The sequence below is a fragment of the Eublepharis macularius genome, chromosome 1, assembly GCF_028583425.1.
Source record: "Eublepharis macularius isolate TG4126 chromosome 1, MPM_Emac_v1.0, whole genome shotgun sequence".
Lineage (NCBI taxonomy): Eukaryota > Metazoa > Chordata > Lepidosauria > Squamata > Eublepharidae > Eublepharis > Eublepharis macularius.
In genome coordinates, this window is record NC_072790.1 from 212,656,366 (window position 1) to 212,683,531 (window position 27,166).

Here is a 27,166-nt window from a genome sequence, read left to right on the forward strand (position 1 = left end):
TATAAATCTGCGTAATCCTTTTTTAAAGCCAACAAAAATAGAATCTGTCATTATATCACATGGCAATGAATTTCACAAGTTTGTTACATGTTGAACAAACAAGTATTTGGTTTTGTCTGTTCTCTTATCTACTTTCTCCTCTCATACATATTTTCATAAAGATCTATAAAGTCTCTCTATAAGTCTCTCTAAACTCCTCTGCCTTTCCTTGTAGGAAAGTGCTCTATCCCTTTGATCATTTTGGTTACCCTGTTCTGGGAAGTTCACAATCAGCAGCTTAAAGGGAATAGTTCTTCTCCTGTTGTCCCTAAGTGACATACTGTTTTTGAAGTTTGAGGTTCTATTTGGCCATTCTCGCTAATAATTGTTCATAAACTTGTCCTCCATGAATATGTAAAATTCCCATTTAAATCTAAAACATCTGACGCTCCATCTTCTTCAGATAAGGGCCCTTATTAATTTAAATTTCATACCTCCTCCCCAATTCTGCACACTGAAATGGTTCCTGACTTCTTGAAATACCAGATAAAAACTTACTTGAATCAAAAAGTTGAAGAGTTATTTGGCTTGGAATTTTAATAACATAATTAAGTAGTGTACAATGGCGAACATTACAAAACTCCTTAACAGGTATAAGAAAGGAAAACTACAGCTTTAAATAAGACCCTCTGTAAAACAACGTTTAAACAGTTTGTGTCTCACCCAGACGCTCCCCTATTAAGGCAGTTCTGTTCTTAACAATTGTTTGCGCTACACACACAATAGAGTTTACATACATTGGCCCCACTGTTGGAGCTGCACAGTCTCTCCAAACACAAAAACATTTTAAGAAATAATGCAGTCTGGAAAAGGCGACAATAGCCTTAGCAGCAGAGGGGAAATTAAATGGTTCATTGTGTTACAAACTGATTTCCAGCTTCCTCTTTATAGCTGTTGAATATTTTTGTGTGCAGTGAAAAAAGCCCTTTAGTTTCAAAGATGCTGGTTTTACAAACGGATGGCACATTTTTCTGACACTGTCTCAGATTTTATAAACTGCTTTTAAAAATAGTTTATATTTTATAAACTGTTGTTGACACATGAAAATTCAGATGAAAGCGATTACATAAATTTAATTTTTTCTCACTCATTTAGAAAGGTGAAGCTTAGAGTAGTCAGGGATGCCAGATTATATTCCTCAATGTGCTCTGGAAGGGGAAATTAAAAATACACAGGGATGTACATCCTGCACAAGATCCAGGTTCTGCTTTCCATGAAACTGTTATAAGAACAGCATTTGGCTTTATATGGAAAAGATGACTGAGTTTGTTGAGAAGGAACTATAGAAAGAAATTACTTACAGCCCATAAGCTTCTTCCTACAAAGACTAAAGATTTTTTGTTTTTTGTAAAGGGAATATTGCATTTTTAAAAAAAACTTTGTACTAGGCTACAGTGATCTACATGTAGTGCTTAATTCTGCCTGTGGCCAAAATAGGCACATTACACAATGTACCATCAACTTTTCCTGTGAAAGTTCGAGGCAAATAAAGTTCTTGCACTAATTTCACTGGTTTCAGAAGGCCTACTCAAGAAATTCTTGTAAAAAGGTAACATGCCTATGAAATCTTAAGCCATACACACAGGTAAATAAAACAAGTGCAAAGCTTTAAAAGGTGCAAATTTTAAGAAAATAGGTATGGTCAATCAGAGGGTTGGCAATGCATGAAAAGTGCATGATTGTTCCCCAAAGCTCTGTCAAAGCAACAGAATTAGACCCATGCAGTGTCAACTAGTTTCGGATGACTAGCTTTTGATGGGAAACCACTGATCTCTCCAAACTACTCACATATTTAGAAAGTTTTGTGGCGATATAAGAGGAGACGGAAAAATCTGTGAAGCAAGTAATGAGCATCCACTACATGTCTCAGTATAATGTTTTAAAGCCACCTAAGTTTGCAACCTTAGTTTGTAATGGAGAACGATTTCTGACTAAACATACTGTCAAGACTTAACTAGTTGTTGGTGCTGCTTGAGGCTGTAGCATTTGGATACATATGAATGAATGGTAGCTCTTTTTATTGACATTATCATGGGCTTGCTGCTCTCTGTTTCCATAAGATTCTCCTGCAAAAGGAGAATGCTCAGAAACTCTAAGGATCCGGTGCTCGGAAAATTCCTTGAAAATGCTTTCTAAATAAATATGAATGGTCAATCTATTCTTTTAAATATACTTTTATGACAATGCAGTCAATTCTACCGTGATCATGATACATGTCTCTGCTGACCTGGAAATAACTGATGTCAGCTAGAGCCCACTCTAGTCCGATACAACAGGAAGTGCTGCAATATATTTCTCCTGCCTCATATGCATAGCTCAATTAAGGTCATAGCCATAATGAGCCTGCACTCTTTCTCTAACAAGCTATAAAGCAATGTTCCTGTGATCTTCATGGGTCTAATACAAATTTGCTCCGCTCTGATCTCAAAGGGAAAAAACAATCACTGCAGTCCTCATGTGCTTAATTTTTATTCTGGCAAGTTAATTACATTAAGCATATATCTGGTTGTTTGAAAGCTTATGGATTCAGAAGTTATCAAATTATGGCCACAGTCAACTGCATAAAGGACAAAGTGTAGGTACAATCAAATTGTTGAAGCCTCTGGGCCACAGCTGACCAGACCCTCTACATGCTCTGGTTATGAGTAGCCTTGCCTATGAGGGTGAGCAAAGGCAAAGGCTACTAACCCTTTATATGGCTAGTTATACAGGAATGTACCTTGTGCAGCAATAAGGGCGCCAGGATCTATTCTAATAATCATATTATTGATGTAAAATAGATGTTTGTTGATGGTGTTAAATGTTTTGTATGCTTTGTGAAATGGTCCCTATTCATTAAGAATTTACACACACGGCAGCTCTAAGTTATGTAAGAAAGTTAACTAAGAAAGTGAAAGGAAGGAGGGTTAAATATTCTCTAACATGCATAAACATTAGCAGGGTTGATCCCTAAGAGGTTAAAAGGTTATGTTTGATACATGTCATGGAAATATCAACACACTTACTGGCTTGTAAGAAAATAAAACTTTGAAATTTAATATAAACCAGCATACAGTGATAACTTCATGAACTTTCCCCAGGATTAACCAAATCTATTTTCTTGTGCTCTTTGCAAGAGTTTTTAAGACAAAAAATGTATACAAATATTTTAAAAGTACCAACAACATCAAACTTAATTCAAATAAAATTATGAAAAACAAAGCAGAACAACTTATTAGTAAGAAACCTAATAAAAGGAATGCCTTACAGAATGCAGATCATTATTATATTCCTATAAAGCTTCTTCTAAGCCATAATCAGCTCATAGCAAAATCACAAATAAAAAACAAGTAAAAATACTAAATATTTAATGTAATAGAGCTTTATCCTGGAAATACTGTTTGGTAGTGAAGGAAAAAATGAGGAGGGAAATTTCAGAAATATTTCTTCAGTCAATTTACTGACAGAAAAACTGGAATATGGTAATGTAATATAATGTGTGTTGGAAACACTTATAAACAATTAATTTCTATAGAAAGTTGATTAAGGTGTTAAGTTGAATTTTCAGGTATGTAAACGGTTTCTTTTTGCCATATGCACCAAAATAAACAGCTTAATCTTCTTTGAAGAATAGCAGTCATGCAAATTATGCAGCAAGGCTGTAAAGTGCCAATGAGCTTGTGGGGCTTTTAAAAAAACAAACAAACAAACCCTATATTTACAACAAATTCCACAATATACTACAGCCTTTCCCCCTTCAGATTTACAGAACTAAATATTGCTAATTACGGCAGAAGCAATAAGCAATTGGCGACTAACTCCATAAAGCAGTAACTTCATAAAGAAAGAAGTAATTGAATTCCTGGAGTAATTCTTGAGACCACACAGCCCTTGGTCCTTAGAGAGATGAAAATTGTCCCTTTTCAGTAGATCTTAACAGTGCAATGAATGTGCAATAAATTCCATCTTTTAAAAAAATTCAGCAGGAGATGCTAGTACAGTTCCTTGATTCAAGGAAAGAAGATTTGTATTTCTTGACTGCTCTACTCACGTAGGACTGTAAAAACTTTCCTCAACTTTTTTTTTAACGTGATTCCTATAGTCGGATGCCTTGTTACTTCAGAAATAAAGGCTGAAGGATACTGAAGGACACTTTTCTCTCTGTGTTCAATTGAAAAGTAGAAAGAGAAGAAAGAAAATGTAAGAAAAAATTCAAGACACAGAGGACATATAAAACCAGAGTAAAGCTACTGAAAGGGCTAGTAGAACATAGCGGAAACAGCTTGAACAATGACAGAATGGGCAGAAAAGAGCAGATGATAAATTATGGGTACTGTGCAGTTAATAAGTCTTTCACCAACTTGCGTTGCAATACTTTTAAGATGTTTCAAATGAAAGGCTGTGCATATACTGCAATTCTGTGGTAATATGGAAAAGTGCAGAATGTGGTACTAGGTGCCAAATTCAGTTTCATAAGAGCTATCTTTCTAAAAGGAAATTTTCTAGCCCTTATGTTTACAAATAAATGTTTCAAAATGCATTTTCTCAGAAGTCAGAAGGATGATTTAGTTAAATTTCCATGATTATTGTTCCTTGCCTCTCATATCTAGAAAGATGAGAATAAATTATACAAAGAAGAAAAAAAGCAATATTATATAAAATAAAAGCCGTCATGCAAGTTTATCAATTTGTTGAGGTTACAAAATTCAGTTTTTCTTGGCAAAGAATTTAAGATTGCTAGGTTGAAAAGTATCCTTTTAATATACACACAGCCCTGATCATGCATGACTTTTACTTTAAGCAGAATTGATACACTTGAAATTTCTTCTGAAGAAGTTTAAATTGAACCTTAAAAAATGACCAGCTTTGTACAATATTATTTTAGGGATATCCAAAACAGATGGGTTCCTCCAAATATTGGCATAAACACAAGATCTATCGATACATAGTTACACTGGCATAGGATTACACAGGAGACACAAAGTTGACATGTGTCAATCAAAGTTCATATAACTTGCTGAATTATCTACAGGAAGACAATCTGGGAGGTGAGTTTTGGGGAAAAGGTGAGTTTAAAAGATGCAACTTTCATTTGGGTAGATAAAACTAAGTACCACCTGTTGGTTTGGCTTTAGTAATTAGCAAGACAGAGGGAGCCATGTAATGCAAGCAGTATTGACAAATGTTAACGCAATGTGCACTTGTTCTTACATTGTTAGTTTTTTTCCCCTTCTGTAAATGAAAACCATCTCATTTACATGCTGGGCAGAAAACTCACCACTTGGCCCACATCTCATGTAGTGGGGGTAATAGAATTAGGAGCTTTGTTGCTCCCTAGACCTGTTTTTTGAATTTCTGCTTTCTGGTTTAGTTTCCACATCTGCAGAAGAAAAGCATGTCATGTTATTTGTTTAGCAGGGAAAAAAACAAGATGTTTTCACATAAAAACATATAATGCACCAGAGATAGAAGGCATACAAAAATAAAGGATTGGGAATAAGAAGGGAAAGTAGGAATGCAAACCAATTGCTCTATGGGGTTATTTTGTTATTTTTTTCTTTGCATTATAGGTACCCCTCACCTCCAGAGTTATGCTTAGAATTTATCACTAAACAAATTTTGTTCAAAAGTGAAAAAAGAGGGAAATATATGCACTATGCCTAATTACTTCAGTCAAGGTTGTGCAATTGATGTATTCACCTCAGTAACTAAGCCTGTAAAGCAGAAAACTATCCCTTTCATGCAAGAAAATGAAACATGCAAAACCAAATTATCTTAAGCTACTTACTCAGAAAACTAATGCTTCATGTAAGCCTTCCCTTGCAAGCAAAACAGTTATTCCAGTTCATAGCAGAAGAATTAACTCAGTTTCCCATGCTTCTCTTCAGAAGGTGGCCCTATATTTAACTCTGACTTCATGCAACTAAATAGGAATGTGCACTAAATGGGTCTATGTAAAGATTCACCTATGGTATTACTTCACCACCCACTTTGTAGCTTAAACCAGCATTACTAAATTAGTACCAACCCTTATTTGGAAAATTTGAAAAGTGGTATGGTAAATGTAGGATGATATGAGATAGATGAGTGATTAAGCAATCACACAACTTCAGTGTGCAAAAAGGCTAAGAGTAGCAGACAATGCAGATGTCTGCTATGCTAGCATCTTTGTACATCAGTTAGTCCCATGAATTTGCTCTTAAGTAATTATTTCTAAGACCAAAATATGCTAGAAGAACTGCAGATATATGGAGGAAGATACTGGCAATCTGTTATGTGAAAAAGTGGTATCAGCAACAGTTCCAAGAAATAATGCAAATGTCAAACAAAAGGGACAAATCAGTCTTTGATGTGGTTGTTTAACTGGTGCTCATCAGCATTAATCTTCAATAGAAAAATGTATATCATAATGGTTTACACAAAACACAATAGTGGGCATACAGTTAGATGAAAAATTTTGATACTAAACCTTATTTCCTCCAATATTACATAGATTATAGAATCCACCTTCTTTTACATAATTTTATAAGCTGTCTAGGTTAATTCCCCTAAAATGAATGGCAGATCATTTAGAATGGAGTGTAGAGCACTCAAAACATTACAAAAAACATGCTGCAGCTATGTGGAAGTGTGAAATTTTGCTGATCATTTGTAGTGTCACATGCACTGTTCAATAAAAACTTATTGATATTCACGTAGCCGCATTCCCCACAGTAAATTCAACAGCAATAGAGGTGGCCTCTGCTAAGTGGAATTTAAAAAAAATGTATGCACATATTTTGTCTTTTTATTGGATAACAGTTTTGTTTCTTTAAATTTTCCAGCCAGAAATACTGGGTATCATTGTATGTAATTGCACGCAAAGATGATGACTATGCTAACATAAGACTTGCATATTCTAAATGCTCTCTGACTCAATAGGAGCTATACTAGAAGTTTGTGTATTTTTCCTTAATTAACTCAGCAAAATAATGAGGTAGATCCTCCAACTCCTTTCCTCTGTGTTGACTTTTCCATTCACAGAAGACTACTGCCCCATTCAGATGTCATAACACCATAGCTTGGGTTGAATCCAAATCAGCTTTTTCACTCGATCTCAGCTGATTCCCCTCCTTATTAGAGTCCCCATCTGTATGTCTTTTGTGTATTCAGGGGTCACATAATTCCCTGCACAGCTTGCGGGAGCGGGGGGGGGGGGCGGTGTTGAATGGGACCTCTCCCTTTCTCATCATCAGAAAATTTGATTGGATCCAACCCCTTGTTTATCATGCAGACTCACATATGGAATGCGATTGAAAGCCTCTTGATTTGGGAAACCAGGAAATGCCTTTGCTGTGATGTTGGTATGCAAATATCAGTGCAAACTGAAGGTTATTTCCTATCCATAAACAGGGATTATAAATATGTGTTTGTGTCGAGAATCCTGGTTTGTAGGGAGGAATAAAAAATCCTGTTTGCCCAGGGGTCTGCATTTGGATACAGCAAATGGGAGTTAGCTTTAAACCGCACATGATAGGGAGGAGGAGGAGGGAGGGAGCATGCAAGCATAGCAAACAAGCTGTTTGTGACTGACACAAACAGAGGTTTATTCTGACATCTGAATGTGATAAAGAAATCTTCTGTGAATGAAAGAAATCTTTTGAATGGAAAATTCCTCGCTTGAATCTTAGAATCTGATCCATAACTAGGAAATGAAAAGCTATAAATTAACATTTATGGTACTTTTCATCAATTGTGTAGCCCTATATTGTGGGAAGTAGTAACGGTAACAAGACAGGAAAGTTGTTTTATAATTGTGATGAACGCTTTCTCGGATTGATTCTTCTCAAAGCTCTCTGAAATCTTTCCATATACCCAATCAAAAATCCAATTCAACATGGGCCGATTTAAACAACATGCCCCTACTGGAGTAAATGGGATTAAACTGGTTTATATAAAGCCCTTGATTTTAACTGCTGCAGTCAGTTCGTTAGTCTCCTTATACTTTAAACAGAGGACAGGAAAAGAAAATCTTTTTATTCAGACTAGTTCTTTGTCCACCAGATTGTCCAGAAGTGACCAAAACAACAGAGCTGAAGGATTTCTTTCTGCAAACATTTGAAATTTTCCCTCATATAGGTTTTTCTTGTATTTCAAATTTTAAGCACTGATAGAAGTTTCTAGAAAACAAAAATGGCAAGCGAGTTCTGTGTACAAGGGGAATTTCTGGTTTTAAATCATGGCCCCCTTATACAACAGCAAACCATTTCTAAAAATGAGATTTTCAAAAGCATTTTCAAAAGCATGCTGTTACTCAAAAGCAAATGCCTAAAATAGTTTTTTTTAAAATCCTAGCCAGTATTTTTTGCATAAGTAATTGCTGATATTTAACAGACTCATTCAAGTGCGATTTTAAACACTCGTATTTTAAAAGATTTTCAGGTGCTCATATATTAAAAAAATTCAGTAATGATGATATTCATATGAGGTGCTCATATTTTAAAAGATTTTCAGTAACGACGGTATCCAGCTCAAATACACTACTTTATACTCTTAAGGATCTCCACTAGTTTCACTTATCTGGTGGTTATTAGAACTTGTCTTTCTTGAACAGCAGTCCTACTATGCTGTATGACATACCATTTTAGAAAACATGGATACTGTGAAAAGCAAACTGCGATATAGCATTTTTGTTTCATTTTTAAATCAGCTATTACATCCTTAACAGAAAAATAATACCACTTTTCCATTTTATTCTTTATTTTAACACACTGTTAATATTCAGAGAAACCTTTATAATAAAAATTAAGATAAAATTCTGGAGACAAGACAGTACGTAACCACTTAAGTACATCAAGCATGGTAAGGAAAAGCTTGTGAAAGGTAAAAAGATAAAGCTGGTCAGTCTTTCCAATGCAACTTCTACATTTAATTATGTAGCTTTAACCAAAAATAAATAAATCACCATTTAGGTTTTCCGACATTAATGTTTTATTAGTATGAACAGTAGTTCATATTTATTGTGCAAATTATAAGCCCAGAATTATTTTGCCTATGATTTATTTCATGAATGGAATTTGCATATGGCATAAATTGAAAGCTAGAGATGCAAAGCACGGTTTGCATTTGTTCAGTATTATGTGCAGGAAAAAGAAAATACATTTTCATTTAAAGGCCCAATCCAAAAGGAATTAGTCATGACTAAGACTGCAACCTAGCTGCACTTGCTCAAAAATAAGCTCCATGAGCAAAGATTACTTTTGAGTAATGAGCATAAAACTGGGCTGGAAGTCATTAAGCAACAAGACAAGCTTTGAAATCAGACATACTGCAGAACCATGCATATTTACTCAGAAGTAGACTCCATTTTATTAAGTGGGCCTTACTCCAGGTAAGCGTGCACAAGTTTGCAACCTTAATCACAAGTAATTGTTGCTGGATTGGGACCACAATGAATAATTCACATGATACTGGTGCATCTGAAAGAAAAACAGAAGAAATTACCATTGCTGAAAGTTACCTGGTATTTTGTGCTATTTCTGGCACAGCAGCATGCAACTGGTTTAGCATGCATCCAGCAATAAACAGAAAAATAAATTATTTGTAACAAATAGAAAATAAAGAATACAGACTGTTAGCTTGCGTTAACACTTTTAAAGGCATGCAGAAAATACACAATGCAGTTAATGTTTCGTGCAAGCTTTGGCATGGTTACAATTTTTCATTCAGCCACATGCTAAGAAAAAAAGAATGAGTTTATTTTTCTTCAGTCAGAGGAAAAACATGTACACTTATAGCTACTGCCCTAGCTAGTAAATTATTTAAATATGACCTAAACATTAAACATTTGTTTTCAACATCCCCATTGTACGGGAAAAGATACTAATATTATTTCTATTTAATCACACACAACCATATTCATACCAAACAGTTTGGCTATCTTCAGAAACTGGTAATGAGGATTTACTCTCACTTGCGTTTACATGTGCAAGGACAGTAAATTCACTGCTATTCTGTGTCACTTCTAAGTTACTATCATCAAAATTCTGATTCTCAGAAGATAGTCTGTGATCCTTCTGTGGAGTTTTCACTGATGACTCAGAAGTTTTACTGGTTGCTTTTGATACAGGTCTTTGAGGCAATCCACTAACACTGCTGACTAATTCAGTGTTAAGCGACAAAAATGGCCCAGATAAACAGACTGCAGAGAATTTCTCTGCACTGCTCACTGATGGGCCTACTTTATCACTGTACATGTTACTACAAGAAAGTGTTTTATCAGTCCTTGAATTCTGCTTTTCCGGTTTATGAGCAGAATAATCTAGCATAGCTATAGTACCTAAATCATTTTCTGACAGGGTAACGGTAGTATAAGGTTTATAATGAAAAATATGAGAAGACTGCTGCGGAGGATCATACTCACTAGAAGCTGATGGGACACTTCTGTCAACTGTAGGTGGAGATGGGTCGATTGATATTGGTTGTCTAGGGTCTTTAGATAAAAAGTCATGGATACTTGTCCTCCGAGTAGTTCCTTCAGCTGTAGAAATCACACTGCTTGCACGAGGTAAAGTAGCATAAGGGTTACAATCTTTTGATTGTCGTTGTGATAGGCTCATTTGTGAGTTTTCCTTAACAGACCTGGTCTTGCTTTTAGTCCCTGCTGTAAGTGTTTTTGAAGAGTTCAAGAAACTGGGATCTTCCATTCTATGTGTACTAGACCTTGCAATGTGGTCTTGCTTAGCTAACTTTCCATCGGAGAATTCAGATGTGTTTTTCACACTCTGTGATCTAGCAATACCACTGCTGACTCCTGACTGTTTCCTTAGTTTTTCTCTTCCTGCTAATTCAGCATTTTCTGAGAAAATTTTCATTACTTCATCCAGAAGATTCTCTTGGCTTGAGGACTTGATCTGTAAAACACACCCCAAACAATTTATTCTATGCCGAGTTTTCAAAATGCAAATAGAAATTTGGAAAGCTGCTATAGAATAAACATGTAAAACTATCAATGCTGTTTCATCTTATGGAAATCTTTAATCCTTATTTTGCTATCCAACTCTAGTAGTATGTATATATTATGCATACACATTCATGGAATACCCACAACTGATGTTATTCCACTTAAATGTACTACTGTATAGACTGGGGGGAGAGGGGAGGGAGGGGGGAGAGATTCCTCCCTTGAAAAATTCATACTGCTCTATTTTAAATTAAGGATGGGCTTTCCCCCCAAAATCATAATGTTTAATTGGATTGCCATTTCACTTTCAAATCGCTCATATATGCTTCTCGCTAACTAGTTAAAAACTGAACATCATGTACAAAAGAGCCTATTCCTGAAATTATTGTGAGCTTCTGCATTTGAAGTCCGTGGAAAAAATCCAAGATGCAAGAACAAGACTGTCTTTTCCTTTTCTCCAAAGCAAGACTCCTTTAATAGCCACCTGAATGTTTCACATGCATATCTTGACTAAGGAACCACAGCATTTGCGGAAACACCAACCAGTTCCAACAGTTGTCAGTAAACTGAGAATATTATTGTCTTAGCTTCAAAAAGCTTGAAAAGTACAAGGCCATAAATTAATATAAACTACTAACATTATGCTCCTGTCTATCTTGTTTCATAGAGCTGTTTTGTATTAAAAGTAAATGAGTGGAAATTATGGCCTTGGATTAAAAAAGACCACAGAATCTAGTTTTATTATTTAGGTACATATTCAATTTATTCAATTAACATAAGCATAGAAACGCTGTTATTTACCAAGAAAAAAAACAGGGTTTCTCACCTGTAACTGTCGATCGTCGAGTATCTTCTGTGCAGACACACATTGGGGACTGCGCAGGCGCAGGCCAGCCACGGAAAGATTTGCCTAGCTTTTAGAGACGTCAAAGGGGATGCTCGGCGAAGCCGCGCATGCGCGGTGGTGTTCCCGCCAAAACGCGGCCACCAGCTTGAGCGTCCCCGGCATTCCCTCAGTTCACCTGAGCCGCCGGAGAGCCAAACACATATAGAAAACAGCACTCACAGCGGGGCAGGCGGGAGGGAATGTGTGTCTGCACAGAAGATACTCGACGATCAACAGTTACAGGTGAGAAAAAACAGGGTTTCTCACCTGTAACTGTTGATCGTCGAGTCTCTTCTGTGCAGACACACATTTGGCCTGCGCCTGCGCAGTCCCAATGTAGGGCTGCACAGAAGGACGACGACGATCCCTGTTTATCGTTGTCGTACTTCTGTGCAGCCCCACATTGGGAGAATAGCGAGCATCTCACCAATGGGGGCGGGTGTGAGTGTTCAGTGGAATAAGGAATGCAGGACAGCCGTGCCAACAGCTGATTCACATCGTGCATTCACGTCCACAGAGTAATGTCTGATGAAGGTGTCTGGTGTAGACCAAGTTGCAGCCTGGCAGATGTCCTGAAGAGGGTCTCCACGGAGGAAGGCAGCAGAAGCAGCTTGTGCTCTAGTCAAATGGGCAGTCAATGAAAAAGGGCACTGCACTCCAGCCTGATGGTAACACAGTTTAATCGTGGACACAATCCATCGAGAGATAGATTGGGCAGAAGCAGGAAGACCTCTGCAAGAACCAGAGTAACACACGAACAGTGCAGGAGACTTCCTGATGCACGTGGTGCGATGTAAATAAAACAATAAAGCACGTTTAACATCCAAAGTGTGTAGTGACTGTTCCCCCGGGGAAGAGGGTGTTGGGGAAAAGGAGGGGAAAACCACCTTTTGTTGTAAATGAAACTTCGAAACCACCTTTGGTCGGAATTCCATGCTGGTGTGGAGGACAACCTTTTCTGGGAAAAACTGCAGAAACGGGGGGTCAATGCGAAGGGCAGTAAGTTCCCCCACCCGTCTGGAGGACGTAACTGCCACCAAAAAGGCCACCTTCTGAGTGAGCAGTGGCAAGGGACAGGTTGACAGAGGCTCAAAGGGCTTGAGCATCAATTGGGAAAGGACTAGGGACAAGCTCCACTGAGGAACCGGTGGAACCCTAGGAGGGAAAGTCTTAAACAGACCTTTCAGAAATTGTTTAGAGAGCCAGTGGGCAAAAACAGTCCTCCCATCAATCTGCTCATGAAAGGCAGAAATCGCAGCCATATGCACCTTAATGCTGCTAAAGGTAAGACCTTGCGAATGTAGAGTCAAAAGGTAATCCCGTACCAGGGGCAGTGGACAGGTAAAGGGGGAGACCCCTTTAGGGGCCAACCAAAGGGAAAACCGTGACCACTTCCTATGATAGGACACCCTGGTGGACCGTTTGCGGGCACTGAGGATGATCCGCAGAACCCCAGAAGACAGGCCTACTCCAGGGGGAGCAGGAGCCAGGCAGCTAGGTTTAGGATTTCCACATTGTGGTGCCGGATCCCATCCCTGACTAGCAGGTCTGGAACAGGCGGCAGAGGCAGGCATCATCCCTGAGAAAGGGAGAGCAACAGGAGAAACCACTCTTGACGGGGCCAGCGTGGGGCCACCAGGATACAGTGGGTCTTGAAGGCCCTGACCCTGCAAAGAACTTTGAGCAGGAGAGGGAAGGGCGGGAAGGCGTAAAAGAACCCTGGGGTCCAGGGAATTTGGAAGGCGTCTCCCAAGGAGCGAGGGTCTATCCCAGCCCAGGAACAGAACAAGGGTGCTTTCTTGTTCTCGGCCATCGCAAACAGATCGACTCGAGGCCACCCCCACTTGCGGAAAACCGGCTGAAGACAGGCACGGTTGAGGGACCATTCGTGTTGTGGTAGGAACACTCTGCTGAGCGTGTCTGCTGAGGTGTTGAGTTCCCCGGCAATGTGAATGGCCCGTGGGAGGACGTTGTTGGATATGGCCCAGGTCCAGAGAGCCGTGGCTTCTGCGCAGAGCTTGAGTGACATCTTTCCTCCCTGCTTGTTGATATAATAACAGGCTGTCGTGTTGTCCGAAAGGACTTGAACCCGTTTGTTGTGGAGCGCATTTGCAAAAGAAGCAAGGGAGTAACGGATCGCTCTAAGCTCTAGCACATTAATATGCAAATTAGCCTCAGCTGGGGACCAAGTGTCTTGGGCCGTCAAAGTGCCACAATGTCCTCCCCAGCCCAGAGTAGAGGCGTCAGTTGAGACAGTGACGTCAGCCAGGAAGGTGTCAAAAGGACAACCCGCAGACAAATTGTCTGAGACCGTCCACCAGATCAAGGACCGCAGTACCACCCTTGGCATGGAGAACCGTTGGTGTTGACTCATGGTCAAGGGGTCGAATTTGCGAACAAACAATTTTGCAAGGGTCTCATGCGTAACCGTGCAAAAAAGACCACACCAACAGAGGAGGCCATAAGGCCCAGTAAGGTCTGGATCAGGAGCGCCGTTTGAAAACGGTCAGAAATGAAGTGTTGGGCTAGAGAATCCAGCCTGCGGAGCCTATCAGGGGGCAAAAACGCTCTCCCCAGGGGAGAGTCAAAATGGACGCCAATGAAGCGTATGGTCTTTACAGGAGACAGAATAGATTTTGCATAATTCACCATAAGCCCCAACCTGGAAAGTAACGACAAGGTGAGGGTGAGGTGACCTTGGAGGGAGTCTGCAGAGGGCCCCATCAGGAGCCAATCGTCCAAGTAGGGGTAGATGACACAACCCATGGACCTCAGATACGCCACCACAGCGGCCCTACACTTTGTGAACACACGGGGGGCCGAAGCCAGCCCGAAAGGCAAAACCATGTACTTGTAGGCAGTACCCCCACAGAGAAAACGGAGGTACTTCCTATGCCCCTCGTAGATGGGGATGTGGAAGTAGGCATCCTTCAGGTCTATAATGGCTAGCCAGACATCCACTTCCAAGAGCTCTATGACCTTAGCCAAGGTCAGCATCCGAAATTTTTGGACCCTGAGATAGGCTGTTAAGACCCCGAAGGTCCAATATGGGTCGGGACCCCCCGTCCTTCTTGTCCACAAGGAAATACCTGGAGTAAAACCCCCGAGGGGACACAGACAGATTAACCACACGGATAGCACCCTTATTCAGCAACTCCAAAACATTATTTTTCAGAACATCATCAGAACAGGGGGAGGAACGGGGAGGGTGTGAAAGAGGAGGGGTGTCAGTGAACAACAACTTGTAACCACGGGCCACGATTGTAAGGACCCAACAATCAGTAGTAACCAGCTGCCAAACGGGCAGAAAAGGCCGGAGCCTGTCCAGGAAGGGAGCACGGTGAACAGTGCTCGGTGGCGACAACTGGGGAGCTTCCAGGTCTAGTCAGAAGACGGACTTCTGCCCAGAAGTTGAGGCCTTGGGTGACGAAGGCTGCTGCTTCCCCCTGGAACGGCCAGAATGCCTAGACGTGTGCCTCTGCGGGGCTGAGTAGGAGCGCTGACCATCGGGCTGACCATAAGAGAATCGCCCCTGACGCTGGTGGTATGGCTGGTACGGGGTCTGGTAAGGTTGAAACCGCCCGGAACGGTACCTTGGAGCATTCGGAGGATGAGACACAACGACCCCCAGAGACTTTGCCGTCTGATGGTTTTTCCGCATCTGGGAGAGAGACTCATCGGTCTTTTCCGAGAAGAGGAGGGCACCTTCAAAGGGGAAATCCTCCAACTTGGCCCGCTTTTCTAGGGGCAAGGCCGTCGACCTCAGCCAGGCGTGACGGCGCAGCACCACCGAAGATGCCATAGACCGAGCCAAGGAGTCAGCCGCATCCTTTCCTGCGGTCATCTGTTGCTTGGCAAGCCTGATCGCCTCTGCCTGCAGAGTCTTGACCAAGGGGCGCTGCTCCTCTGGAAGGTCTGCAAGATGGGAAGACAGACGCTTCCAGAGGAACAGGTTGTAGGAGCCCATGATTGCCTGGAAGTTGGCAATGCGGAACCCCAGAGAAGCAGAGGAGTAGAGCTTCTGTCTGATGTTGTCAAGCTTCCTACCCTCACGGTCAGCAGGTGCGGAGGACGAGCCGTGTCGGAACCGGGCATGGACCTCCTCGGCAACCAGGGAAGACGGCTTTGGATGGGTAAACAGGAAGGGACAGTCTTCCTGCTTCAGCCGATAGTACCGGTCCACCTTCTGTGCGGTCGCAGGAACTGACGCAGGAGTCTGCCAAAGCGCGTGGGCATTATCCACGAAGTCTTCCACCAGGCGGAAAGCCACCGGGGAATCGGAGTATAAGGCCTCCAAGAGCTTGCTCTTTGGCTTGTTGGTTGTCGCCGAGACATCCAGCTCAAGGGCCACCGCCATGCGAGACATCTGCTCAGCGAACATCCGGTAGTCATCATTCGGGGAAGAGGAACGGACATCTCCTACCATTTCGTCTGGAGATGGATCGGACGCCAGGATGGAGGAATATTCAGAAGGCGATGCGAGGCCCTCCTCATCTTCCAAACTGGAAAACTCCGGGGGAGCAGGCACCGAAACGGTGGTGGCTGGCCTGGTCGGAACCGATGGACGGGTTCCATACGCGGCAGAAGGCTGTGGCACTCCCTGAGAGGTAGATGGAAAGGGAGGCGGATAGGCAGGCATGGCAGGCTGGGTCGGAACCAGGCCGCTCGGAGCTGACTGCTGGAAAAGGGGCGCCGACGCCTGTAGCCAGGAAACAAAATCCTGCCAAGTGGTCACGTTACCTATGCCCGGAACCGACTGCCAGGGCGGTACAGCAGGTGGAATCGGCAACGGCCACTGTCCTGGAATGGAGCGGTGAGGGTCCGAGGGCGGAACCGAGGACCAGGGCAGAGGTGGAACCGACGGGTCGGATGGAAACGGAGCAGGCAAGGAGCGCTCCAACTGTGCGTACGGATCCGGTAGGTCCGGCATGGGGACATAGTCGTCTTGCACCACAGGCGGTGGCGTGCGAGGAGGGGATGGAGTGTGAAGGAACTCCTCAATACTTCCCTCAGCCACAACAGACACGGGGGATTTTGGAAGATCCCAGCCAACGGTGGTCGCAGACGGCACCCGCTTCTTGCCCTTCGACTTCAACTTGGCTCCGAAGTAGCCCTAGTGGTCGAAGATCGGGAGGCAGATCGCTTCTTCCCCGGAATTGAGGACTCACCGGAAGCAGGCTTGGGGGTCGACAGCTTCGGAACGGGCCGCTCCATCGGATCTGAGGATGGGGTCAGATCCGAGGACTTCTGCGATGGGGACGGAGCCGAGGAACGGGGCTTCTCGCCAGACTGGCTTCCCGATGACTTGGGGGGGAGAAGGTTGGCCTCCCACAGGAAAGCCCTTAACCTGGCCTTCCTGTCGCTCCTCGCCTTCAGAGTGAAGGACATGCAGGTAGTGCAACGCTCCACGACGTGACCCTCGCTCAGACAGATGAGATACAAGTCATGGCCGTCGGATTGGGTCGTCTTTGTCCCGCATCGCTGGCACTTTTTAAACAGCGACGTCTGAGGCATCTTAATGCCAGATATCTCCCAAAAGTTGGTAAAAAGGAAAGATATCTCACGAAAAAAGTAGAGAGAACTCGCTGAAGAGAATGCTGATCGAATAGATAACGCTAGGAAGAACCTTTCTCGATGGCGGCGAAAAAGGAACTGAGGGAATGCCGGGGATGCTCGAGCTGGTGGCCGCGTTTTGGCGGGAACACCACCACGCATGTGCAGCTTCGCCGAGCGTCCCCTTTGACATCTCTAAAAGCTAGGCAAATCTTTCCGCGGCTGGCCAGCGCCTGTGCAGTCCCCAATATGGGGCTGCACAGAAGTACAACGACGATATTACAATTTTTTTTAAAAGTAGAATGCTGACAATAACCTGTGCCCTATTTTCAACTGTCAGAGACATGCATGAATATTAAATTCTTAAACTAAGATCACAGACTTCACCTGTATAAAAAAGGTCTCTGAAGAAAGACTTTTTAATCTCTAATAACTTGCAGGCACTAACATATACCCACACCCAACAGTTGTCCTGACTTATAAATAGAAGAGGTAAAGTTCCAGCTCAGTTCATGATAGAAAACACATCTGGCAAAATACTCACTGATACTCACTTAGGTCACATTTCCTCTTACCTCTGTTGAAATAACCTTATTGCTTTCTTCCAAAAACTGCTGCAGACTAACCACTTCACTCCCAGGAGAGTTGGTCTTAATTCTCCACGTTCCTTGTCTGTCCAGTGTTTCTGACATTTTGTGATGGAGTATGGGACTAGACCTGGCGTGGCTTTTCAAATACTGGACAGGACTGCTGCTGCTGCTGGACCATGCTTCGTGATCATGAAGCAGGCTAAATTCTCCGCTGCTGTGGCTTTGCGGCCTGCTTTGATTATTAACTGCACCTGCTTTGGGGGGTAAATAGTATTGACAACTTTGTTACATTAGGTAAATAAATAAAAACACAACAAGCACATTCTGAATGAGATACAAGACATCTCAGATATTGTCTGGATGATTTTTTCAATGCATCAAACAGTCAGTTGTAGGGATGTGCGTTTCGGCATTCAGAATGCCGAAAGAATGCCGAAACAAAAGTGTTTCGGCTTCTTTCAGGGAATGCCGAAACGTTTCGGGGAATCCCGAAACGTTTCGGGTAGCCGAAAGAAAAAAGCCGAAACGTTTCGGGATTCTTTCGTCTTTCATTCGGCTTTTCAATGGGAAAATGCCTCCGTCTTCCCGGACGTCTGGGGGAGGCATCTTCCCACCGAATAAGCCCAAAATTGGTGGGGACCTTCCTCTAACCCTTCTCTAACAACCACCCAAGTTTCAGACAGATTGGACTTTGGGGGGCCATGTTATGGCCCCCCAAAGCAGGTCCCCCCATCCTCCCATAAAGGAGCATCTTCTTCATTATTTCCTATGGGGAAAAAATGAAGAAGCAGGCTTCCTTTGCCAGGGGTGGCATTTTGCATGCAAAATGCCCCCTTACCCTCAGGGGCCCTTCTCCCACCCCTCCTCCCACCCCCCACCAAGGCTCAGCCTGCTCCCACTTGGGGGGGCCATTTCATGGCCTCCCCAAGTAGGTGCTCTAATCTCTACCACTGACAGCTGGGGGAGGCTTGTGTTGCCAGGGGTGGCATTTTGCATGCAAAATGCCCCCCAACCCTCTGGGGCCCTTCTCCCACCCCTCCTCCCACCCCCCACCAAGGCTCAGCCTGCTCCCACTTGGGGGGGGCCATTTCATGGCCTCCCCAAGTAGGTCCTCTCAGCCCCTAAATTCCACCCCTTACAGCTCCACACAAACCCAATTCCCCCCAGCTGCCACACACAGACCCAAATCCCCACATTAGCCCCTCACAGACCCAAATCCACCCCCACCTGCCCCACACCCATAACCCCAGGAACAGGCTGGCAAAGGCCAGCCCTCTCCCTTTGTTCCCTATGCTGGGAACTTCTAAACTCTCTTTCCCTGGGCAATTCTGCACAGCCCAGGGGTGCCACAATGCTGGGCACACTTCTGAGTGCCAGCTGGTCCCTGTGAAAGAGCACCTGAACCACAGACACCCTCCCTCAAATTCCCCCACCACCTACAGAGATGGCTGGCCAGCCAGCCCCATTGTTCCCTATGATGGGAACCAACTGCACAACAAAGAATAAAACAAGAACAACACAAAATAAAGTTTTTTAAAAATTATTTTCTCCCTTCCAAAGTACAAGTAGGCAAAGCATTATGACACATAACACCAGCAGTCCCCCACACAGAAAAATAACACAACTCACTTAACATCAGAGAATCACAAAGCACGATTCCTGTCAAAAACACTTTATTTCTTGAACAGCTTTAGGCTACACAGCAGGGGGGGAACACCAAAGGGCATGGCAGCAGTATCTTACACAAAAATAACACAACTCACTTAACATCAGAGAATCACAAAAGCACAATTCCTGTCAAAAACACTTTATTTCTTGAACAGCTTTAGGCTACACAGCAGGGGGGGAACACCAAAGGGCATGGAAGCAGTATCTTACACAAAAATAACACAACTCACTTAACATCAGAGAATCACAAAAACACAATTCCTGGCAAAAACACTTTATTTCTTGAACAGCTTTAGGCTACACAGCAGGGGGGGAACACCAAAGGGCATGGAAGCAGTATCTTACACAAAAATAACACAACTCACTTAACATCAGAGAATCACAAAAACACAATTCCTGGCAAAAACACTTTATTTCTTGAACAGCTTTAGGTTACACAGTAGGAGGGCACAAAAGGGCATGATAGCAATGTACTACAAAAAATAATACAACCCACTTCACCGTTTTTGACAGCAATTGTGTTTGTGTGATTCTCTGATGTGAAGTGAGTTGTGTTATTTTTGTGTAGTACACTGCTTTCCTGCTCTGTGGTGCCTTCCTACTGTGTAACCTAAAGCAGTTACAGAAATAAAGTGCTTTTGACAGCAATTTTTTGGGGTGATTCTTTAATGTGAAGTGAGTTGTGTTATTTTTGTGTAAGATACTGCTTCCATGCCCTTTGGTGTCCCCCCCCTGCTGTGTAGCCTAAAGCTGTTCAAGAAATAAAGTGTTTTTGACAGGAATTGTGCTTTTGTGATTCTCTGATGTTAAGTGAGTTGTGTTATTTTTGTGTAAGATACTGCTGCCAAGCCCTTTGGTGTTCCCCCCTGCTGTGTAACCTAAAGCTGTTCTGTGTGGGGGACTGCTGGTGTAATGTGTCATAATGCTTTGCCTACTTGTACTTTGGAAGGGAGAAAATAATTTTTTAAAAACTTTATTTTGTGTTGTTCTTGTTTTATTCTTTGTTGTGCAGTTGGTTCCCATCATAGGGAACAATGGGGCTGGCTGGCCAGCTATCTCTGTAGGTGGTGGGGGAATTTGAGGGAGGGTGTCTGTGGTTCAGGTGTTCTTTCACAGGGACCAGCTGGCACTCAGAAGTGTGCCCACCATTGTGGCACCCCTGGGCTGTGCAGAATTGCCCAGGGAAAGAGAGTTTAGAAGTTCCCAGCATAGGGAACAAAGGGAGAGGGCTGGCCTTTGCCAGCCTGTTCCTGGGGTTATGGGTGTGGGGCAGGTGGGGGTGGATTTGGGTCTGTGAGGGGCTAATGTGGGGATTTGGGTCTGTGTGCGGCAGCTGGGGGGGAATTGGGTTTGTGTGGGGCTGTAAGGGGTGGACTTTAGGGGCTGAGAGGACCTACTTGGGGAGGCCATGAAATGGCCCCCCCAAGTGGGAGCAGTCTGAGCCTTGGTGTGGGGTGGGAGGAAGGGTGGGAGAAGGGCCCCAGAGGGCTGGGGGGCATTTTGCATGCAAAATGCCACCCCTGGCAACACAAGCCTCCCCCAGCTGTCAGTGGTAGAGATTAGAGCACCTACTTGGGGAGGCCATGAAATGGCCCCCCCAAGTGGGAGCAGGCTGAGCCTTGGTGGGGGGTGGGAGGAGGGGTGGGAGAAGGGCCCCAGAGGGTTGGGGGGCATTTTGCATGCAAAATGCCACCCCTGGCAACACAAGCCTCCCCCAGCTGTCAGTGGTAGAGATTAGAGCACCTACTTGGGGAGGCCATGAAATGGCCCCCCCAAGTGGGAGCAGGCTGAGCCTTGGTGGGGGGTGGGAGGAGGGGTGGGAGAAGGGCCCCTGAGGGTAAGGGGGCATTTTGCATGCAAAATGCCACCCCTGGCAAAGGAAGCCTGCTTCTTCATTTTTTCCCCATAGGAAATAATGAAGAAGATGCTCCTTTATGGGAGGATGGGGGGACCTGCTTTGGGGGGCCATAACATGGCCCCCCAAAGTCCAATCTGTCTGAAACTTGGGTGGTTGTTAGAGAAGGGTTGGAGGAAGGTCCCCACCAATTTTGGGCTTATTCGGTGGGAAAATGCCTCCTCCAGGCGTCCTGGAAGACGGAGGCATTTTCCCATAGAAAAAAGCCGAAAGAATGCCGAAATAATGCCGAAAGAATCCCGAATCCCGAATCCCGAAAGAGATTCTTGTTTCGGCTTTCAGCTTTAACGATAGAGAATTTTCTTTCGGCTTTCTACTTTCGGCTATAGCCGAAAATTTTTGGCTTGCACACCCCTAGTCAGTTGTCACAAGATATTCAAAGACCGACTGAAAGGTCACATTAGATACAGTTTCATTTTGTTGCCTTACCTGTTATGGCTCTTCAATACAGAATTTCACTTTTTAAACATAAAAACAGCCTCATTTATTTTTAACCTCTCAAAAGTGCCAGATTCCAGGACACTAACAGTGAAACCATAAGCTGAGTTACTCTCATCTAAGCTCACTGAAATCAGTGGGCTTAGACTGGAGTAACTCTGCTTAGGATTTCACTGTAAATATATAGAGATTTTTATGACTCATTTCATGTTTAACAAAACTACAGACAGAATGTTGAATTTTGCTCTTATTTATGACATATTGCAAGAAGACAATGTAAAATATGGAATAAAAATACTGTCAGATTAATTTCTATCCTCTCTTTTTATTATATAAAAAGGCATTCCACTGATTGTTTATTTCAGTCTGTCATGCTTGTATCTTGGAAGAGAAATGTCACATTTTGGAAAAAATAACAGTTGAAAATATACCAATTCACCCCATGTTTCAGGGTCTCTGAAAGAAACTGTATCAAATAAGACCCACTATCTGCTATTTGTATTATTCTGATTTTTTTTCTTAATCAGTAGAACAGAACCATACCACAATGTGCAGTATATTACTGCAAAGCATTATTTATACTGGAAAATAAAAACAACAACTGTGCATCCATATTTACCACACACAACTTTATGTGTACCACTGTGTTTTGTCACAGAGAAGGGACGACAGACCATGCCCATTTAGGTGAGTTTGAAGGCTGGCATCAGAAGACAGCAAGAACACCATCTGTCCCCAGTTGTTCCAAACTGGCAGTACAGATCAGTCAATCTAGAACTTTGTGTACATTATCAGTATACTATCCTTAGTTTTCTAGCATATTCTTCTAGTCCTTATGCAACAGTTCTTTAAATTTTTCTTCAGTGTACAATTGTTCTCTCCCCACATTGTTAAACTCATGTCTTTCACCCTGCATTCTCTCTTCCTCATCCACCCCATTTTCATTTGACAGACTACCTTCTGTTTCTTTCCTTCCCATCCCTCTGTTCTGTAAAGTTTTCTTTACTCACTCCTATAAATAACATTCCTGCTTCTACTTCTTTTCCTTCTTTCTCCTCTTTGCCTCAGTCAATGGCTATCCTCAATTATGGCTAGATCTTCCTTTTCCTTCTGAATGACTTAAACTTCTTATTTTTATTTGCTTCTCCTTTGCCTGCTTCTCAAACCCTGCTGCTGATTCCCGTTACCTAATCCACAACAAGTATGACACAAGAGGTGCTCCACTAATTATTCTGAAGGCCTGACTCAAAATGCTACCTAGAGATTCATCAATAGATTATTTTTAAAACAAATAAAAATAGCAGCAGTTAGCTGCAGCAAGTATGTGTGGGAGGGGAAGGTAGAGGTTCTTTGCACTTGTACTGTTTCCTTGACTGTAATCTCCCCTCACCCTGCCACTCCAAAGCAGTCCAGCCCTCAGTTCTCTGCTGCCTTTTCACCCTTCCTGAACCTCAACTCCACTGCTTCTCAACTCCACTCAACTCCACTGCTTGTAGATCCTCTTGCTTTACTTTCTTCATCCCCTCTACATCACAGATTTTGCTGATGATCACTATTCACAGACTTCACTAATCCCATTCTATTGAATGCCTCTTGAAGAAAATTAAAAGCTATGCTCTTTGTTTCAGTTACTGGGTTAGATTTTCCATTCAGAATACAGAACTTTCCTGTCTCCCCTGTCCCACTGCAGCTTGCTGGTCTCCACAGAATGCTGCTCCTAGGGGATAAAGTATCGTGTGGAATGGGTGAGGGGTCTGCAGCTAGCAGGGGGAATCAGTGGAAATTGCCAATCCAACTGAGTTTCTTGAACCATATTTTGAACACAGAAAAAAAACTATCACCCTGATAAACTTCTTAACTAATAGATTTTCATGCAGTGCCAGACTGTATCCTCCAATTCCTGCTGCAACATCATGGTTGTAATGGTAAAATGCTCTATGCAGAAAAAGCAGAGTTGCATGTGTGAATATATGAAGATTTGCAATATTCAGTAATCTCTTTCTTAATGGATTTATTCTGACTCAGAGGCCACCCTACATCAAAGCCTCATTTAAAAAGAAAAAAATGGGTCTAGATGATCAAAGAACAAAATCCCACATGCTGAGTTGTTTCCCACCCTCCCCAAACTCATGGAGATGAAGCACATGTGTCAATTTGCCTAGAAGCATACCTTTGACTTCATGGAGTGAGGCATTATTATTGCTATTGCTAGTGGATGTTCTGCCACTATCAAGGCTGGCTGGTCTGGAAGCTAAATGAAAAAAAATCAGTAGACAGCATGAAGCACATATCCATAGCAGATGGTACTGTGCCTGGTACATTCTGATCACAGAATGCTGAGGCAGAAAATCATGCACTACTGGTATTGCACAAGCTGAGCATGCACACTGTTAAAAGTGTGGTTTCTGAGAGGTGGAAAAAGCAGGAGGAGCAGCAAGGTACAAAAGAATGGGGGGGGGCATGTTTAGAATCAGAACTGGTTTATTGATAGGAAAACAGAATTTCAAAAGGAACAGCCAACATGCAGAAAACTAGTTGTGGTTAAGGCACTTACAACAGATTTGACATGGAACTTTGCACATTGCAGAAATGTCACCAACAGGAAGAGCAAGAGCACCTGCACAGTTTATGTTCTGTACTCCTAACCAATATAAGCATAAAGGCAAGGTTAAGAAGCTTTAAAATACTAGACTACTTGAATCAAACTGGATTATATTTATTTGTAGAAATCCATTTTTAATAAAGATTCTGTTGTAGCTTCAGGTATTTATTTGTATAACTACTTTAAAATTTGATACAGAAAATATTACATTGGATGAATTTTGAGGTAGGTTTCTTAAATAAAAAGCTAATTCACAATTGAACTCTAAGATACTCAAGATTACACAGAGAAATTTGGATCCTGTTTAGGTGCACTTCATACTCTATGTTAAGAAAGGAATAAGGATGAAAGAAATGGGAAAGATCCCATACAGTTAGATGAGATGCAAGAACATGCACACTTGCAATGCTGATTATCCCCTATTTCTGGACAAACTTCAATAGCATTCCTGTATAGGTCTTATGTTTCACACACTATTAAACTGCAAATCTTACCATGAATTCTTGATCCAGTACTAGAATCATCGCTAATTCCTTGTGGACTTACATCTTCGAAAGATGTAGCATCTAGATGGAAAACAAAAGAAAACTGCATTGCAAAAAAATAATCTGAATCTATTATCCACTAAATGGTATGATACATTTTATGTTTGAATTATAATTATTTCTTCTTAGGTAATCTCATGGTCCCCCCCAAAAGTTTACAAGTATTGAAACTTTTTCCCCATCCAATTAATCCATAAATCCACAATTCCATTATTCCTGGGGGGTTGGGGGGTGGGGTGGGGCAGGAAAAGCATGTGAAATGAACATGAACAGATTCTAACAATGCTACTGTTACCAACACAACCACATCACACTGTGAAAAGGTTCTACCTATACCTTTATTATTAAGCAACTGCTTGGATCTCAAGCCTGCAGCAGAGTTGACAGTTGCAAAGTTGATGGATGTAGTAGAGAAGGCCATAGATCCCAATTCTTTTCTCCTTTTACCCGCAGATATATCATCAGGACCCTCCAGATGCTCAGAACTACCTGTCCATTGTCCTCCTGCTAGGACCATGGACTGCATCAGGTCATTCATGGCTGGGATGCAAATGAAAGCAAATGAATCAGCATGGTTCAATGTTTTTTAAATTTTTATTTTGCACTGTTAAATGCCTTGCATTATCTAAGCATCAAAGCATATCGAAAGCTACAGTCACAAGTTATTATATGTTACAGCATGCAATTGGCTGAATGAATGAAAAGTGTTAAAAAGCCAAAGCCTTCTTGTAATTGCTTTTTATTAGCCACAACCGCCATGCTTGTGCTGGAAATCTATACAGCAGATAAATATATATGTTAGAAGCTCTGATATGTTTTGCAATGACAAAATGGAATGAACAGGGTAAGATGAGCAGAAATGCTATACAAAAATCAGTATTGGCAATGATTGAAAGTCCTTGTTCAGAGCAGGCTTCTGCAGGAATAGTCTGTGTTGCACAACACTAGAAAAAGGATCTGAAATAAATGCATCCTGCAACAGCTATTTTTACTATGCTACAAACACTGCAGTGCCCTCCTCCAACATTTAAAAGAATACTTCATTGAAGAAGAAATGACAAAAATATTTGTTTTCCTCCCCTTTGACTTGGAATGATAGAACAGGCACTGATTTTGAACCAAAGATTGTATAACTATATCATTTTCAATCTTTGTAAAATCAGTTACTGAACATGGAGTTCAATGTTTGGAAAACATAGTGCATTGCATTGTTGTATATGTGCAATTATGTGTGTAATACATATGTTCAAATACATGTAATTTCTATACATTGAACATAAATATGTGAATTAATTGCATGTGTGTAAATAGATGTAGGCATATGAATGCTTACATATTATTTAGACACCCCAAGTTGTGGGCATTGAGTATCTAGGTGTTCAGAAACATTGCTTCAGCTCCTTGTATTATAGCAGGACTTGCACTGTATAAAACAGGGAAAAAGTAGCGCAGTCCAGGGAAAGGTTAGTGACATTAGTAATGGAAGCCAGTGTAGCCATTTAAAAAGAAGCTGAACTGTCATAAAATCTTACACATGGAGCGACGGTAGAAGGCCTTCATTTTGTCTTTTTCCTTCGGTCTGTTCCTCAAAAAGGGCAGCCTTTTCAGTGCAACCACTTTTATGTCATAGCATAAGGAAAAACGGAAACGGGAAGATGAAAGAAAAAGGGGAGAAGAACAGATGGAAGTTAAATGTTGAAACTAAGGACAGAAATGAATGCTTGAGTTTCCACTAGGTGTACTTAACTAAAAGCTATTAACCTTATGCTGCTGAATGACAATGGAATATGAAGCTTCCACAATGAAACTTTAATATAACCCAAGAAATTCTGGAAATTATGTGTGAGGAAGATAAGGAGCTTTCAGAGTTAAAAACTGCTAACTGCCTGGAAAACAAACAAGAAGGAAAAATACCAAAAACAGATTTTGTGCATGAGAATCAGAACTCAGCAAAACCAGGCTTTCGGAGGGGGAAAAACCTCTTGGGGTGGAAATAAGCATACTCGTTT

General features: G+C 42.1%; 1 protein-coding gene across 2 annotated transcripts in view; it reads right to left on the reverse strand.

Moving 5' to 3' along the window:
• Positions 1 to 567: 567 nt before the first annotated feature.
• The window catches only part of CCDC88A (coiled-coil domain containing 88A), a 241,170-nt gene continuing 214,571 nt past the window's right edge, over positions 568 to 27,166 (reverse strand). Inside the window, exons 26-33 of one of the 2 annotated variants that reach the window (XM_054986666.1) lie at positions 26,690 to 26,773; positions 25,494 to 25,697; positions 25,107 to 25,178; positions 24,181 to 24,261; positions 17,975 to 18,243; positions 10,421 to 10,910; positions 5,297 to 5,398; positions 568 to 4,179 (exon numbers count right to left, since the gene is read on the reverse strand). In XM_054986666.1, the coding sequence (XP_054842641.1) occupies positions 5,334 to 5,398; positions 10,421 to 10,910; positions 17,975 to 18,243; positions 24,181 to 24,261; positions 25,107 to 25,178; positions 25,494 to 25,697; positions 26,690 to 26,773 (1,265 nt within the window). In that variant the 3' untranslated portion in view covers positions 568 to 4,179; positions 5,297 to 5,333. Of the gene's footprint in view, positions 4,180 to 5,296; positions 5,399 to 8,821; positions 10,911 to 17,974; positions 18,244 to 24,180; positions 24,262 to 25,106; positions 25,179 to 25,493; positions 25,698 to 26,689; positions 26,774 to 27,166 lie in introns of those variants that run through there. The other variant, XM_054986660.1, reaches the window with a different exon arrangement.